Raw genomic sequence first — 16039 nt, forward strand, 5'->3', positions numbered from 1 at the left:
TTTTTTCCTTTGCAATATTCCATTATTGTTGGCACTATTGTTCTCTACTATGATTCTAAAATATAATATTTATAATTAATCATATGTATCTAAATTAGAGCAAATAGCAGTCTTATGATTTACATTAATGCAACATTTCTTGTTGCCTCAGATTCCAATTCTTTTAGTCCCCTCCATGTTCCACCTTTAAGAAAAAAACAAGAGAGAATGAACCTAAATTTGGATACCTAATCCTTCCTCTATGAAATCAGAGTTACCTTCAGATTTTAATTCCAATACCGACATTGTAACGCCCTGATTATTTAACTTTATTTCTGTGAAATTTATCACAAATATGTGTCTGCTTCAGTGGCTAAGTGTTTTGATTGTGTTTGATGTTTTGGGTTCAAGTCCCATTTTTTGAAATTTTTGCTATTTGTGATTCTAGCCTATTCCTTGGCGGTTTGACTTATATTCTATTGCTAGTCAGATCATATTAGAACGAGCTTCCTGGTTTGAGTGGTAAGGTGCTAACTTGCCCTGAGGTCTTGTGTTCAAATATTTGTATGATTGTGAATGATAATTTTTGTTGCAGGTGTCTGATAGGGGTTCAGTAGAGTTTAAATTCTGAGGTAGTTGGATGTGGATGGAAGTGTCGAATTTGATGAGATTAGTGGGGAGTTGGGGGAAATTAGTGATATTTTATTAAAAAATTAATTTTAATTTTAATTTTCTTTTCACAAAAAAATCTCCTATCTTTCTATTTTATTTTTAGTTTTATTTTATTCAAAATATCCATTAAAACCATTTTAAGAAATTGAAGTTACCATATTAAAATTTAATATACAAAATCAAGTTATGTAAATTTTCAAAGCATTTCGTGTTGTTTAAGGATTCTAATTTTATTTTGTAAAAATCAGAACTTATTTGCAAAAGTTTCAAAATATGCCCAAAACTCTCTGATCACCGTGTCGCGACCTCATGATTCCCATGTTGCAACATCGACCCAATATCAGTATTGCGATATGGACTTGAAAACTTGCAGGAAAATTTCAGTACTTGTGTTGGACACTTTCACACCCTCGTACACATACCAAATCGAGATTTCATGCTATTCTCCCTATTTGAACATGTCATATAACTTACATTAACATGTTTTGACGTCTCAAGTAAATTGCTATTCTATCATTCAACCCTAAAGTCACAATTCAATTACTCAAAATGTAAATTTTGTATTTTAAGCATTTCTAAGTGCAAAATTGATACATAACATACTATATGGTCATTTTGGACTTACCTCAATACGCAACAAGCCAGTCCAGCTGCAATTTACATGTTAGCCAATAAACAAGTACACAACACCTTACTAATTCAACCAATAACATGCATTCTCAAATCTTCCATTGAAAGCGTTCATTCGAACCAATTTTAAAAGTTCTAAAAACCATTTTAAACAACCCATATTGTCCATTAATAAATCATTAACAGTTCAAAGTCTAAAACCCTCTAGATTAGTCCCACATTGCCTTCCTTATTGATTTAAAAACACACCAAACGCAGTCAAGTTAAATTGTCTTGCTTTGGATCACTTGGCAGCTCGCTTCTCCTCCTCGTTTCAGCTATATCTCTGCACTGTTAAATATAAAAGAGTGTGAGCTTTTTCAAGCTCAGTGAGTGCTTAGAGATTGCCACAAGTAATCGCAATATCCAAAGTTAAAAGAAAGCATACAATCACAATTAATCACGGTGAGCAATAAAGCATAATTCATAGCATTCACATTAATATGTTGCCAGAATGTGATTATGAAGCATATGTACAAAATATATTGCATTGGGTAACCAGATTTCCAAATACAACCAATATAATGTGTAGCGTAAAGCTATCACCCTCCAAACACATCCACTTAAACATGTATACTTATTGTTTTATGCACACTTTCACATATCACACAACTCATGTTCATATCACATATTCAAGTCTCATATCATACAGTTACAAGTGCTCACATTATGCTGAAATAGTCACAACATATAGATCTCATATAGTGTATATAAAATCAGCAAGACTCATATCATATTCAGTCATCAACACATAACATTTTTTATTGTCATCTCAATTTACAACACATAACATATCACATTTAAGCATCATTTGCAAATCATCATTAGTTTAGGTAGAAACACTTACTCTTGAAAATTGGACGGTGTGGATATGTTTGGATAGCTAGAAAATCATTAAGGATGAGTTAATTTTGAGAGAAAATATTAGAGTTGAATTTGGGGAAATTTTGAATGTGAAATTCAATGGAGGGAAGGGACGTCGGGTTCTTAAAGAAATGGGGAAGATGAGTAGTTTTTTTTTTTTTTTAAATAAGGAAAAATTGCATTTTAAAAACTTCCAGTTTTCCTTTATTTTTCAATTCAGACCTTAGTTTAATTAAAACGCATTTTTCTCAATTATTTTCAAATCCGATATTTTTAAAAAGTCCATTTTAACCAAATTAATTCCGAACACCTAATTTTAATTTCTTAACATAAAATTATTAATTATATTAATTTTAATACTTTGTTTAATTAATTCCTAATTATTTTAATGATCTAACTTAATTATGATTTTGATTCACTAACCCCGATTTACTATCTCGATTTTTGGGATGCGACATGACAGCATTATGTAAATATGATATAATAATAATTACTGATAGCATACACATAAATTGTTGATTACATACCCAATTGTATAAACTAAAATATAATTATACTACAAGTTCTATAATATGATAACTAATGGGTTAATTTTAAAATTGCATATTTTAAAATTAAAAAAATTATAAAATGTTAATTTATAATTATTCCTAACTTATATGCTTTTCAATGTTACAACTTTTATTAGAATTATTAGTAAAAACTGCATAAATGATTGATAGCATAATCATTTTAAAGACAAATAATTATAAATTAATTATATAAAAGTAAGTGATAACATTTTGTACTTTGTTAATATAAAAAATGTAAACACTTAATAACATAGTAATAAATATGTTATTTTAGACATTAAATAGGTGACTTCCACACACATATGTGTGTGATAAGATTTCTAGCGTTATTTGAACCTTAAAAAATTTTAATTATTAGACTCTTGATATACTCTAAAAAAAAATCTACATTTTTCTAACTCTAGACCCATTTTTGGCCTAGCTCGGTCAATCCAAAAAATAATTCATTTCTGTTTAAAAATAATAAAATATTTTATATTTAAATTTATAAATATTTTTACTTTAAAATTTAAAGCGATTATATATTATTATATAAAATTTGAAATTTATTAAAATTTACGAAATAATAGATTAGTGTTAAATGTGATAAAAGGTCATAATAATATCAAAATAAGTTTATAACTTAAATGTTTTAATTATAAATATGAAAATTTAGAAGGTTATTTTGGGAAGTGTATATATATATTAGAGAAGAGAGAGAATAGGAGGAATGGTAAGAGAGGGAAAATATTTAAAAAGTGAAAGTTTGATTTCTTATTTACCTTTGCCTCTCAGCCTCCATGCTCTTCCATCATTCCTTTTCTCCTCTCTTTTGCACTATCCTCCCCCCTACTTCTTTCCAACAACCCTACTTCCATCATTCCATCTTTCTCTTCAACATCATCACAAATATACATCAAATTTTATTAATATGGAGAAATTAGACCTCTTATCCTCGACGGGGGGTTAAAGCGAAGAACATTTTTATACTTTGGATGGTCATCCCACTCCAACGATTCCCACCATTCTTTCCATGACCTGATGGTAAGAGAAGGTGGAGCATATGCAAATGGCTGCCCATTGCCAACAAGGGGAACAAATGGAGGAATTCTCTTCAGTTTATCACATCTAATAATATGGATAAGTTGGAGAGAATCACAAACCATCACTCCGCTTTTGCTGCAAATGCTCTTCAAATTTGGTAATACACTGAACGACAATTTTCTCAATTTGGGAAGATGGAATTTGATTAATGCATCACTCCCTTTTTCTTCAACTTCTGATGTTTCTGCTCCCAATATTTCTACTAACTCATCACAATGATCCACTGACATTTCTTCCAGGTTTTGGAGGTTTGGAAGCAACCAATGTGGAAGCAACATCTTCATACTTGAGCAGCTGTATATCGTAATTTCCTTAAGATGGGAAAAGCTGGCAGACGGAGCCACTGTTGATGTTGTTGCTGAACCAATTCCTGCATCTTTCATAATAAGGGCACTCAACTTTGGCAGATCTCCAAGATCTAACACCTCGAGGCTCTGAAATGGATGAGCGGAAGAAGAGACAAAAGAGGACGGGGAAGCAACACACTCTATCCCTTCACACCCCCAAATACTACAAACCCTCAAGTCAATCGCATTTTTGAAGGAAGAATTATCATCGACTAAGTTTCTCGAATAGTCGCACTTTAAAATATTCAACTCTTGAATTTCAATTGGGTACATAATTAACTCACCTTCCCAATTGTCGACTCCTCCAATTGCTACTGTTTTATCTCTTGTAGGAGGCATAAAAGATGGGCCCAGCTGTAAAGAGGACCTGATGAAAGATGAGCCCACCTGTAAAGAGTACTTGATGAGATTTTTCTTACTTTGTTGCATTGAGGAGATGAACTTATTGAATTCACTGATGTCTTCGAAATGTCCGGTTAAGCACTCCAACTTCTTCAGTGGTTCCATCTCCTCTGCTTTTAGACTAATTTGTTTATCAAAACCCAAGTGCTGAAGGTGAATGAGTTTTGGTAAAAGTCCAGCGGGTATCTCTTTCAGAGTGCGCACTTGAAGATCAAGATATCTTAGCTTTATCAGCATATCCATTCCTTCAGGGACTTCCTCAATTTTAGTCCCAGAAAGATCCAACTTCTTCAATTCTTGAAGCATCGAAAGACATGGCAGGTCTCTTAAACCATAACAACCACGAAGCAACAATGTTGTGAGGTTCTTTAGTTCAGAGATGGAATTTGGTAAACTTTTGATCTTCGTAGAGGACAAATTGAGAACACTAAGACAGGGCATGTTTGTGAAGAAAGAATATGGGATCTTCTTTATAGGGTTGTTCTGCAATAACAAGGTTGAGAGCAGTTGACATTTTGTGGGCAGCACATCTATGGAAATTTCTGATATGGAGTTATACATAAGTGACACTTTCTCAATATCCGGACTCCATTGCTCCTTTTCTGGTAACTCTTCTAATTGCGAACCTGCTTGTATCATATATCGAGGATTCATTCTTGTGATCGACAATGCCATGTCTCTCACTGCATCATGCATTTTCACGGTTACACTCGAGACATTTTCCAGCAAGCAATTATCTTCTAATTTTTTCAAAATAACATGGCCCTTATCTTTCATTTCTTGTCTTGTACTCATATCATCTATGAATCCCTCATCAATCCAGCACTCAATTAGTCCATTCTTCCAAATTTGACAATCTTCAGGATATAATGCGCAATGTAAGAAACAATGCTTCATTTTCTCGTCTTTTAAGTGATTGAAGCTAACTTTCAAACTCTCGATCACTTTATCTTCCCCTTCTTTCACTTTCCCTATTCTCTCTTTCAATTCCCTGAGTGTGTTTTTCCAAATAAGAGGGTCATCTTCTCCTCTCAATGTACCAGATATGACGACAATTGTAAGAGGCAGACCTGCACATTCCTTGACAACCAGCTTCAAAGTTGGCATTAAAGTTTGATTTTGCACTATGTTAGGTCCAACTTCACTCAAGAATAGTATCAATGCCTCTTCTTCTGAAAGGGGCTTCACTTTTATCACCTTACAGCCCATAGACTTACAAACTTGCTCCACACGGGTTGTCAACATCAACTTGTACCCATTGCTGCTACTTGGCTTAGGGATCCCAATTTCTTCCAACAAGACTTCACTCCACACATCATCTAGGATTAGAACATGTTTTCCTGCTCTCTTCAGCATTTCGGACAAGATTGCTGCTCGTCTGACCTTGTTTGCCTCTTTGGGAATCTTTCCATTCAATGCACTTGCAATATCATTTTGTAACTTCACAATATTAAACTCCTTTGATATAGTAACCCAAACCACCCTTTCAAATCGCTGTTCTTTCAAAAGATCATTGTGAATGTGCTTCATGATGGTCGATTTACCCACGCCGCCCATCCCCCAAACCCCAATCTTGCTTACCTCCTCCTGCATCAAACATGCCCAAATCTCTTTTCTGACAGCTTCCTGTCCAACTAGTTCTGATGTTTCCAGTGGCAACCCAGCACTTGGACCATCCATGGCAAGACCTTCAGAGGCATTAGGAGCTTTATCAAGAAATCCCTTCATTTCTCGAGTCTTTTCATCAACCAGCTTCCCGTTGCAAGCACGACAGAGATATCTCCCGTTCCTGACTTTGTTTTCAACAACTTGTGCTTCCGTAATCATCTCTTTCACATCTTTCAACCAATTTTCAACTCCCTTCTTCGGTATCTTCCCCAGAGGACGAAGAAGCTCTGCTTTCAGTTGCAGCTCTATATCTTCCATTTTGCAATTCAATTCATCTGTGATCCTCTTGAAGTTTCTCACATAATCGTTCAGCTTTCTGTGATATTGCAAATATTTACAAAAAGGAGGTCCGAGACAATTTGCAATGCCGACAACAGGCTCTACGTACTCCATTGCTATGTCCCTGCAATGCAATCATATATAACAGTAGCAGAGAATGAAAATTTGTGAATGAATTGGATATTTTATGAAGTATTGATATGTCAGTGTAAGCATGAAAAGGAAAACATGAATGCAAGTTCCAAGCAATGGCGTTTATTAGATGGAGCTATGGATGGGTGGCAGACAGAAACATGATGAAATTCTGGTCACCATTGTATATCCAGAATCAACCTCTCAAACTATATAACATGCTAGATTCAAGTGTGCAAGAGTTCATTACATAATATTAAGAGGTAAAATGTTCAACAGCATGAGATTTCAACATTATATTGCTTCTGGGTAGCGCTTTTCGTATTAATTTGTATCTGTAGTAGACTATGTCTGCTGGTCATCCTGTCTTAAAATTGATAATCAGTAGAGGAAATCATTGCTTCAGATCGTATTACCTTGACTATCTAACAAAGCATAGCTTTTTTCGTATTAATTAGTATCTATAGTAGATTATGTCTGCTGATCATCCTGTCTTAAAATCCAAAACTGTTGATAATCACTAGAGGAAACCATTGCTTGAGATCTTATTACCTTGACAATCTTACAAAGCTAGCTGCTATAACAGTAGCTGATAATAAAAAAACATTGTATAGTCATGAATTAAGCAAATGAAAGAAAATTACCTTGACTGGATGCTTGAAAATTAGTGATAGACGTTGGAGATCAAAAGAAATTAAAAAGAGTGAAGAAGAAGGTGAAAACAGAAATAAGCAAAATTGTGATAGGAATTACTGGGAAAGTATGTGAAGAAGAAGAAGATAGAAAATAATTAATAATTAATGGGAAAGCATCATTACATGTATAAAAGACGAATGTTGTGGATATGAGTAAGAAATCCATCTTTTTTACTTTTTCTTTGCTGTCACCCATTATAATTGGCATTAAATAATAATAATTATAATAATTAGGCTTAATAATAAATTTGATCACTAACTTTTGCTTATTTTGTCAAAATGGCCCTAATTCTATTTTTGAGCTTTTATTTACCATCTACCTTTGTTTCAATATTTCTTTTCTTTCAAAAAATTTTCAATCTTTCGTATGTTTGTTTACTGACAAGTTATTCTACCGAGTTAGTTTTTTTTTTTTTTAAATAATTACTCAGCAACAATCGTAAGCGAAGGTTTTGGTATGTGACTTACCAAATAAACCTTTGTTTTGCATTTACCCTTCTTTGGGTTTGTTGAGAAATTTTGTGTGATTTTGTTGATATCATTTTTCAGGTTATGCAGCGAATAGGTAAAGATGAATGGATAAATACTTCTGGCTGGGTTTCTTGTTTTCTTAATTAGCGTTTAGGGTTTAATTAAAAAAAATTTGTGTTTTTGTTTAACATTTTGTAGAATCGACCCAGAAGAGAGTTTTGTCAAAGTGAAGAAATATGGGCTTCCCCAAGATGAAGGTGTAAAATCCTTCATTTCCAACCCGCCAGCCCAGCCTTCTGGTAAAATGTTTTTGGATATTTTCTTATAATAAGAGTGTACATTCTGGAAATGTATTGGGAAAAGAAAGGGTTGTGTTGGTTATGATGAGTAAGGCTACCATGAGGTGCTGGAGAGGAGAGGTGGAATTTTAGCATTGAAACAGATAGTGAGGGTAATAGTTGATCCTCTTCTGCTTTAATGTTTTACTTGACACATCAGTTAATTTGAAACGTAGGAGATTGTGCAGTGTGTCACGAGTACAGAGTGACAAAGAAATTATGAGAGAAGTACAGGCAATCATGGAACGAATTGTTTCAACTAATACTTACTTGTCATGCCTTGATGAACCATGTAGAGCACTATTTGAGTTCAATTTTTTAAAAGCTTTCCCATGCCCCAATATGTGTTAATGATGTATGATTTGTTAGGGATGATACATTAGTTTTTAAATAATATTTAAAGCAACAATGTCGTGAGGTTCCTTAGTTCAGAGATGGAATTTGGTAAACTCTCGATATTCGTAGAGGACAAATTGACACAAAGGTAAGGCATCTTTCTGAAGAAAGAATATGGGATCTTCTTTATAGGGTTATGCTGCAATAACAAGGTTGTGAGCAGTTGACATTTTTTGGGCAGCACATCTATAGGAATTTCTAATATGGAGTTAAGCATTAGCGACACTTTCTCAATATCCGGACTCCATTGCTCCTTTTTTGGTAACTCTTCTAATTCCAAGCCTGCTTGTATCATATATCGAGGATTTGTACTTGTGATCGACAATGCCATGCGTCTCACTGCATCATGCATTTTCACTTTTGCACTCGAGACATTTTCCAACAAGCAGTTATCTTCCAACTTTTTCAAAATAGTAAGGCCCTTATCTTCCATTTCTTGTCTTCTATCCATTTATCTATGAATCTCTCATCAATCCAACACTCGATTAGTTCATCCTTACTAATTTCAAAATCTTCAGGATATAATGCACAATACAAGAAGCAAGATTTTACTTTCCCATCTTTCAAGTGATCAAAACTAAATTTCAAATGCTCGACTACCTCAGCTTCCACTTCTTCCACTTTCGCTATTCTCTCTTTCAATTCCTTGAATGCATTTTTCCAAATGCGAGGGTCATCTTCTCCTTTCATGGTCCCAGCTACCACAACAATTGGAAGAGGTAGACCCGCACATTCGTTGACAACAAGCTTCAAAGTTGGCATTATAGTTGGATTTTGAACTATGTTAGGTCCAACTTTATTCAAGAATAGTATCAATGCCTCTTCTTCTGAAAGGGGCTTTACTTTTATCACCTTTCAACCCATATACTTACGGACATGCTCTGAATGGGTTGTCAGCACCAACTTGCAGCCATTGCGGCCACTCGGCTCGGGGATCCCAACTTCCTCTGGAGAGACTTTATCCCACACATCATCTTGGATTAGAGCATGTTTTCCAGCTCTCTTCAGCATTTCCGATAAGATTGCTGCTCGTCTAACCTTGTTTCCTTCTTTGGCCAAATCTTCCTTCAAGTTCAAGGCACTTGCAATGTCATCTTGTAACTTGATAACATTAAAATCCTTTGATATAGTAACCCAGATTACGCTTTCGAATCTTTGTTCTTTCAAAAGATCATTGTGGATGTGCTTCATGATAGTGGTTTTACCCACACCGCCCATTCCCCAAACCCCAATCTTGCTCACCACCTCCTGCATCAAACATAACCAAATCTCATCTCTCACAGCTTTCTCACCAACTAGTTCTGATGTTTCCAGTCGCAACCCACCACTTGGACCATCAATGGCAAGACCTTCAGAGGCATTAGGAGCTTTATCAAGAAATTCCTTCATTTCTCGAGTCTTTTCGTCAACCAGCTTCCCGTAGCAAGCAAGACAGAGATATCTCCCGTTACTGACTTTGTTTTCAACAACTTGTGCTTCCCTAATCATCTCTTTCACATCTTTCAACCAATTTTCAACCCCCTTATTTGGTATCTTCCCGGGAGGACGAAGCTCTGCTTTCAATTGCAGCTCTATATCTTCCATTTTGCAATTCAATTCATCTCTTATCCTCTTGAAGTTTCTCACATAATCATTCAGCTTTCTGTGATATTGCAAGTATTTACACACAGGAGTTCTGAGACAATTTGCAATGCCAAGAACAGGCTCTACGTACTCCATTGCTATGTCCCTGGAAAGCAATCATATATAACAGTAGCAGATAATAAAAACCGTGAATGTATTGGATTTTTTATGAAGTTTAGATATGTCAGTGTAAGCATGAAAAGGAAACATGAATGCAACTTTCAAGCAATGGCAGACAGAAGCATGATGAAACTCTGGTCACCATTATATATCGTTTACCGAATCAATAATTAATAAAAAATTTAAATCTATAAAATCATTTAATAAAACAACAACAACAACAACTTAAGGTAGTCTTCTGCTTTCATATTTATTTGCAAATTAATATAATATAATTACTTATAATTATAATGAATTCATTGGTAATGCTTTTATGGGTTGCTTACTGTTCAATTAAGGGATGGACTTTAGGTTTTGGCTCATAGGCTTGGGTTTGGGTCTAAAATTAGGCCATGCCTTCAGATTTAGAAAATAATTTGTCTTTATTTATTTATTATTTCATATAGCATTTGGTGGAGATTTTTAAATTTATTAGATTCTAATGTAACATGAATTGAATATGATTTGAAGTATTTAATATTCAGTTCATTTTAAATATTTTATTTAAATTATAATTAAATTATTTTTAACATATTCAACATATAATATAACTTTACTTTATGTGATTAATGCAAAGTAACATTACTCACAATAATAACTCTATTTTATATCAATAAAATTAGCACAAACTTTTTACGTCTAAAGTTTTTAACTAATAATTGTAATTATTGATTATAATTATAATTGTAATGATCATATTTTTATATATTATATGTTTAGTGTTTCAAGTAATAACTCTATTTTAAAATTAGCGCAACTTTTTAACTAAAAATTGTAATTATTTTTAAATGTGTAATTATCACGACTTCTATTTTAATTCAATTTTTATTTTTAAATATATTTTTTAATATGATGAAAACAAAAAATATTCTCCTCTATTAAAAACAATTTCTAAACTCGTGATTTTATATTATTTATATATAAGCGTGTTAAATATTTTTATATGGATTTTATTTCTTTTAAAGGCATCAATTTAAAATATTTGGTGATTTCTTATGACATGTTCATCATATATGTATTTAAAAGTAAACATTTATTTATTCAAAATTTCTAATACTTTTTTCATGATTATAAATTTAAATCTTAACATTTATTTATTTTTGTAAATTTGACCTTTATTCTTTTTTTAGTTAAAATTTGTCATTAAGCTTTCAAAAAAATCAAATTTATTTTTCCTAATGAAAATGCTGACTAAAATATTAATTTTTAACAATGTGGTGTGGCAAACCGCATGACAAGACATGTGTATTTCATGTTGACATAGCATATGTCACATCAATAAATAATTTAAAATTATAAAAATATACAAAACAAAAATTTCAAATTTCAAAATTCAAAAAAATATATATAAGGTTCATGAAAATTTTAAAAATAGCATAAAGTACACGTGAATTGCTATACGGGCTATCATGTTTAAAATTTTAACATTTTAGGTAGTATTTCCATTAAAAATAACAATTCGACTCTTTTGAAATGTTAATAATCAAAATTGACTCTTTTAAAAGGAAGAATGCCAAATTTAGCTTTAAAAAAAGAATAAGAGTCAAATTGAAAAAATATAAGCGTTAAATATTAAATTTATCATTATACCATAATTTTAAAAGTTTGTGTTCCTACAATTAGTTATCATAAAACATTTAAACATGTTCATTATTCCATAAATAAATCTTGATTAAGTCTTTATACTTTATATTTATCTAAAATTTTTAATTTTTTTTTTATAAATCACAAAGTGTCCTTGTCCATTTTACAATTTGGATATAGACTGTTCGGGTTGGGAGTGGTATTCAAGTAATTTGTAGCGTGAAGTGCAATTAGAGATTCATTTCATTTTTTTGGGCTATCCAGATTAATATTTTCATTTAGAATGATTTATGGTTGGCTTGGTTGAACCGATAAAATGAAGCATCCAGGCTCCGTTTAGAAAAAAAATCCAATTGGTAATACATTTATGATTACCACACCTATATCATAATCATAAATCTTTTTTATGACAAGTTCTAAATAGAAATAAGAATGATTTCAAACTACTAATCAATCAAATAATACTACTAATCAATCAAATAATATAAGAAATACGTTGAATATCTTGTGGAAAACATGAAAGAAAAAGGAATTAAATTAAAATAAAAAAGGAAATGAAATCATAGCAAAAAGATCTGGTATTGGGTCATTTGTCTTATATTCGCAAATCAAAATCTGGCGAATCTTTATTCGGAGTAGAGCATAAACCTAAAAAAATTGAATAAAAAATTGATGGAACCCATCCAGGAACAAGAAAATGACATTGAGATTTGGATTGAATCCCAATGAAAAAAATAGATCAATGAAAAGTTTGTACGATAAATTTAGCGAATTTTTTTCTATATGAATTTTTTTCTATATTATAGATTATAGGAAAACGAGCCAAAACTTATCTTTCTTTAATTTCATTTTGAATTTCAGTTTATTTAAAAAATGTAAGAAAAAGTCCCTTCATCAAAAATTAAAAGTTAGAAAAGGCACACTAGAAAAAACTAAGGATGGCTGGAATCTACACTTTGATTTTTTTTTTTCACAATTTTTATTGAATCGTATGCATCAAAAGATGCCTGTACAGCTACTAAGAGATACAATTTTATCCTAATCAACTAACTTTATCGATAAAAATTACTTTTTTTAGGCCTAGAGTTTGATAGCGAGATCTCGAGTCAACATATTGGCGTCTTATGGTATATCTTAGTATAGAGAACGATACCAAAGATCTATATTTGTTTATAAACTCTCCTGGTGGATAGGTAATACCCAGAGTAGCTATTTATGATACTATGCAATTTGTGCAACCAGATGTGCATAGAATGTGCATGGGATTGGCTGCTTCAATGGGATTGTTTCTGCTGGTCGGAGGAAAAATTACCAAACATCTAGCATTCCCTCACGCTCAGTGCCAATGAGTTCTTTATGTGATGAAAAGGAAAAATAAGTTTATACCTTTGACATATAAAATATGAAATAGTAAGTAATAATATCTTGGCACTTCGAGTTCGATATGAAATTTTTATTTTTTTTCAAAATGATAAATTATGTATCAAAAGAGTAGTATGAGAGAAAGGGCATTTCCAATTTTATCTTAGCTGTCGTGGGCTCATCTCAGCGTCACAAACCTTTTTTTTTCTTCTCACACCAAAGGCTATTAACAATATTTATGTTATAAATAAAAGAGTATAAAAAAAAAGACTATTTCTTTCTTTCTTTCTTTTTTCAAAAAAATAAAAAGAAATTTTGGGATTGTTGAATCATAGACGAAATAAATATATAAAGCAACGGAGCCATCATAGTATTTTTGAATTTGTCCGAATAAAAAAAGAAGGGTAGTAATTGAATTATTTAGTGATCTGGGTCTAATAGACGCTCTCTATATTTTCTCTTTTTCTTTTTTCGATGAAAGAAAAAAAGAGAATTCCATTGTAAAGTCGTATGTAATGCGCAAAATATGCTTTCAATCACTTTAGCGGTTCAGCTGATTGGATACCTAATCTGCCATGAAATTTCAAATTTGTTCTTGAACAATCTGAATTTCCTTCAGATGTTATCCCTTAGATTCCCTTGGATAATTGAATTTTAATTCCGATACCTGACGTCGTTATAAAATCCTTCATCATAGTATAGTAAGTTGATGTTTTGGTTCTTAAGATTGGTAACATAAGCTGATTATGTCTGCAATGACTCCCTTTCGATTGCGGGCAAATGCATCCGATAAACTGAGCTTGGATTTTTCGACTTGAGAAGAAGGCTGTGACAAGCCATCACTGAACCCTACCTTCCCATAGCAACCCTTCTTCTTCTTGGTCATCTTCCCTGTCATTGTCAAGTTCTTGAGCTATGAAATCCTTATTTATGGCAGCTCTGAAACCTGCAGCTTCCATTGCAGGAGAAGGAGATATAGATAATGGAGAGTGGTACTGAAATGTTGAAATCAGAGTAAGATGGAAGTGGAAAAAGTCGAAGGACCACAAGCTAACATTAATTTGTCTCACGTTTTTTCTTTATGCAGTTTAGGATTTAATCCAAAAAGAAACAGATGTAAGATAACATTAATTTAATAAATCCTAGCAGTCAACTACCTATACCTATACCTAAATTCTTAATTAACTATTAGTGTTGTTAAGTTGTCGGATAATTACTTCCTCTCATCTTAAATAAAAAAAATCATTATCTCCAGTTTTTTTTTTTTCATTTAGTTTAAATCATTCTCTGTTTTTCAAAAATCTGAGGTAAAATCAGATCTTACATGTGTCGTGGACGAGAACTATTTGGTTGTATTTTTCTTATAAAAATTGTGGTAATTTACAAATATTTAGAATTGTGTTGGGGCACTGCAATTGTTCATTAGTGTTTAAATTATTATAACGTTGAAGGTAAAGCAATCGTTTGAAATCAAGCTAATCTCAGAGGCAATAGAAACTATTTAAGACTACGCTAATGTAATAAAGCGAGCTACTGTTCGATAAATGATCTTTAGTGAATTGGAAATGAACCCTTGCTGGAAGGGTGCCTTTACTGTGGATAAATGCCTTTATGAGTCATACCGTGGATTGTACTACTGAACTGAATCCAAGTCTTGACTTGAAATTTTTTTTATTGGTATATTGATGGATAGTGCTTTCGTCTGGCTTATATGAACTTTACTTTGTAGTTTGATGGATGGTAGTCATTGACTTGACAATATACAATGACTAATGAGATTTTTGAAATTCATGCCTTTTTAACTTTTTTTAAGGCGATAGTGTTTTTATTCATAGTTGACTTGTATAAATTTCACTTTGTGATTTAGTGAGTAGTGTGTCTATTGGCCCAACAATCGAGGAATATATAATGCATATTATCACGAGTTGTATAGTTGTTGATTGAATGATCTAGAGTTATATTTTTGGAGATACATATGTCTCACTTTTGTAGAGAGCTACTAAATGGTTCACAAAGGGGCCCTACTGTCGTTTTTTGGAGATATGCTTCATCTCTATGGAGAGTGATTAAACGGTTTATGGGGGGCTTGATTGTGAATTTTTGGTGTTATGCCTCACCTCTATGGAGAGCTGTTGGACAGTTCATGAAGGGCCTTGACTGCTAATTTTTGGAGATATGTCTCACCTTCGTAGAAAGTCGTAGAACGGTTCACTGAAAGACCCAACTATCAATTTTTGGAGATATGTTTCACCTCCAAGAAGAGCCATTGAATGGTTCACGGAGGGGCCCAAAGGTGCCTAAATATGAAAAGTTGAGAAATCTAAAAGACTGCTAAACTAAAATTTGAATTTCAAAGTTTGATAACTAAAATATAACTTCTTGAAAACTTAATGGTTAAAATTATAGTTTATCTTTTTTTTTAATTTAAAATTAATAAAAATGTACAATGCTATGTAATGTATAAGATGACATGGCAATTTCACAAGTTATTGACAAGTGTTTGGTATTGCCATGTCATCTTAGTCACTAACTATTGGGTGGCTAATCATTAGTATTGATGTCTAAATATATAATTTTAATATTTGGGTCATCAAATTCAAATATATAAAATAGGCAACTTTATGTAAATATGATATAATAGTAATGACTATAGCATAAAAATAATTTATTGATTACAATCCTATTTTATAAACTAAAATATAATTGTACTACAAGTTCTATAATTATAAATAGTTAATTTATAA

General features: G+C 32.3%; 1 protein-coding gene across 1 annotated transcript in view; it reads right to left on the minus strand.

Moving 5' to 3' along the window:
- Positions 1-1349: 1349 nt before the first annotated feature.
- LOC105766452 (probable disease resistance protein At1g61300) overlaps positions 1350-16039 on the minus strand; it is a 77651-nt gene continuing 62961 nt past the window's right edge. The window contains exons 5-6 of the mRNA XM_012585925.2: positions 3518-3773; positions 1350-1611 (exon numbers count right to left, since the gene is read on the minus strand). Coding sequence (XP_012441379.2) covers positions 3662-3773 — 112 coding nt within the window. The 3' untranslated portion in view covers positions 1350-1611; positions 3518-3661. The remainder of the gene's footprint in view (positions 1612-3517; positions 3774-16039) is intronic.

Source organism: Gossypium raimondii, chromosome 5, assembly GCF_025698545.1.
Source record: "Gossypium raimondii isolate GPD5lz chromosome 5, ASM2569854v1, whole genome shotgun sequence".
In the NCBI taxonomy this organism is placed as follows: Eukaryota; Viridiplantae; Streptophyta; class Magnoliopsida; order Malvales; family Malvaceae; genus Gossypium; species Gossypium raimondii.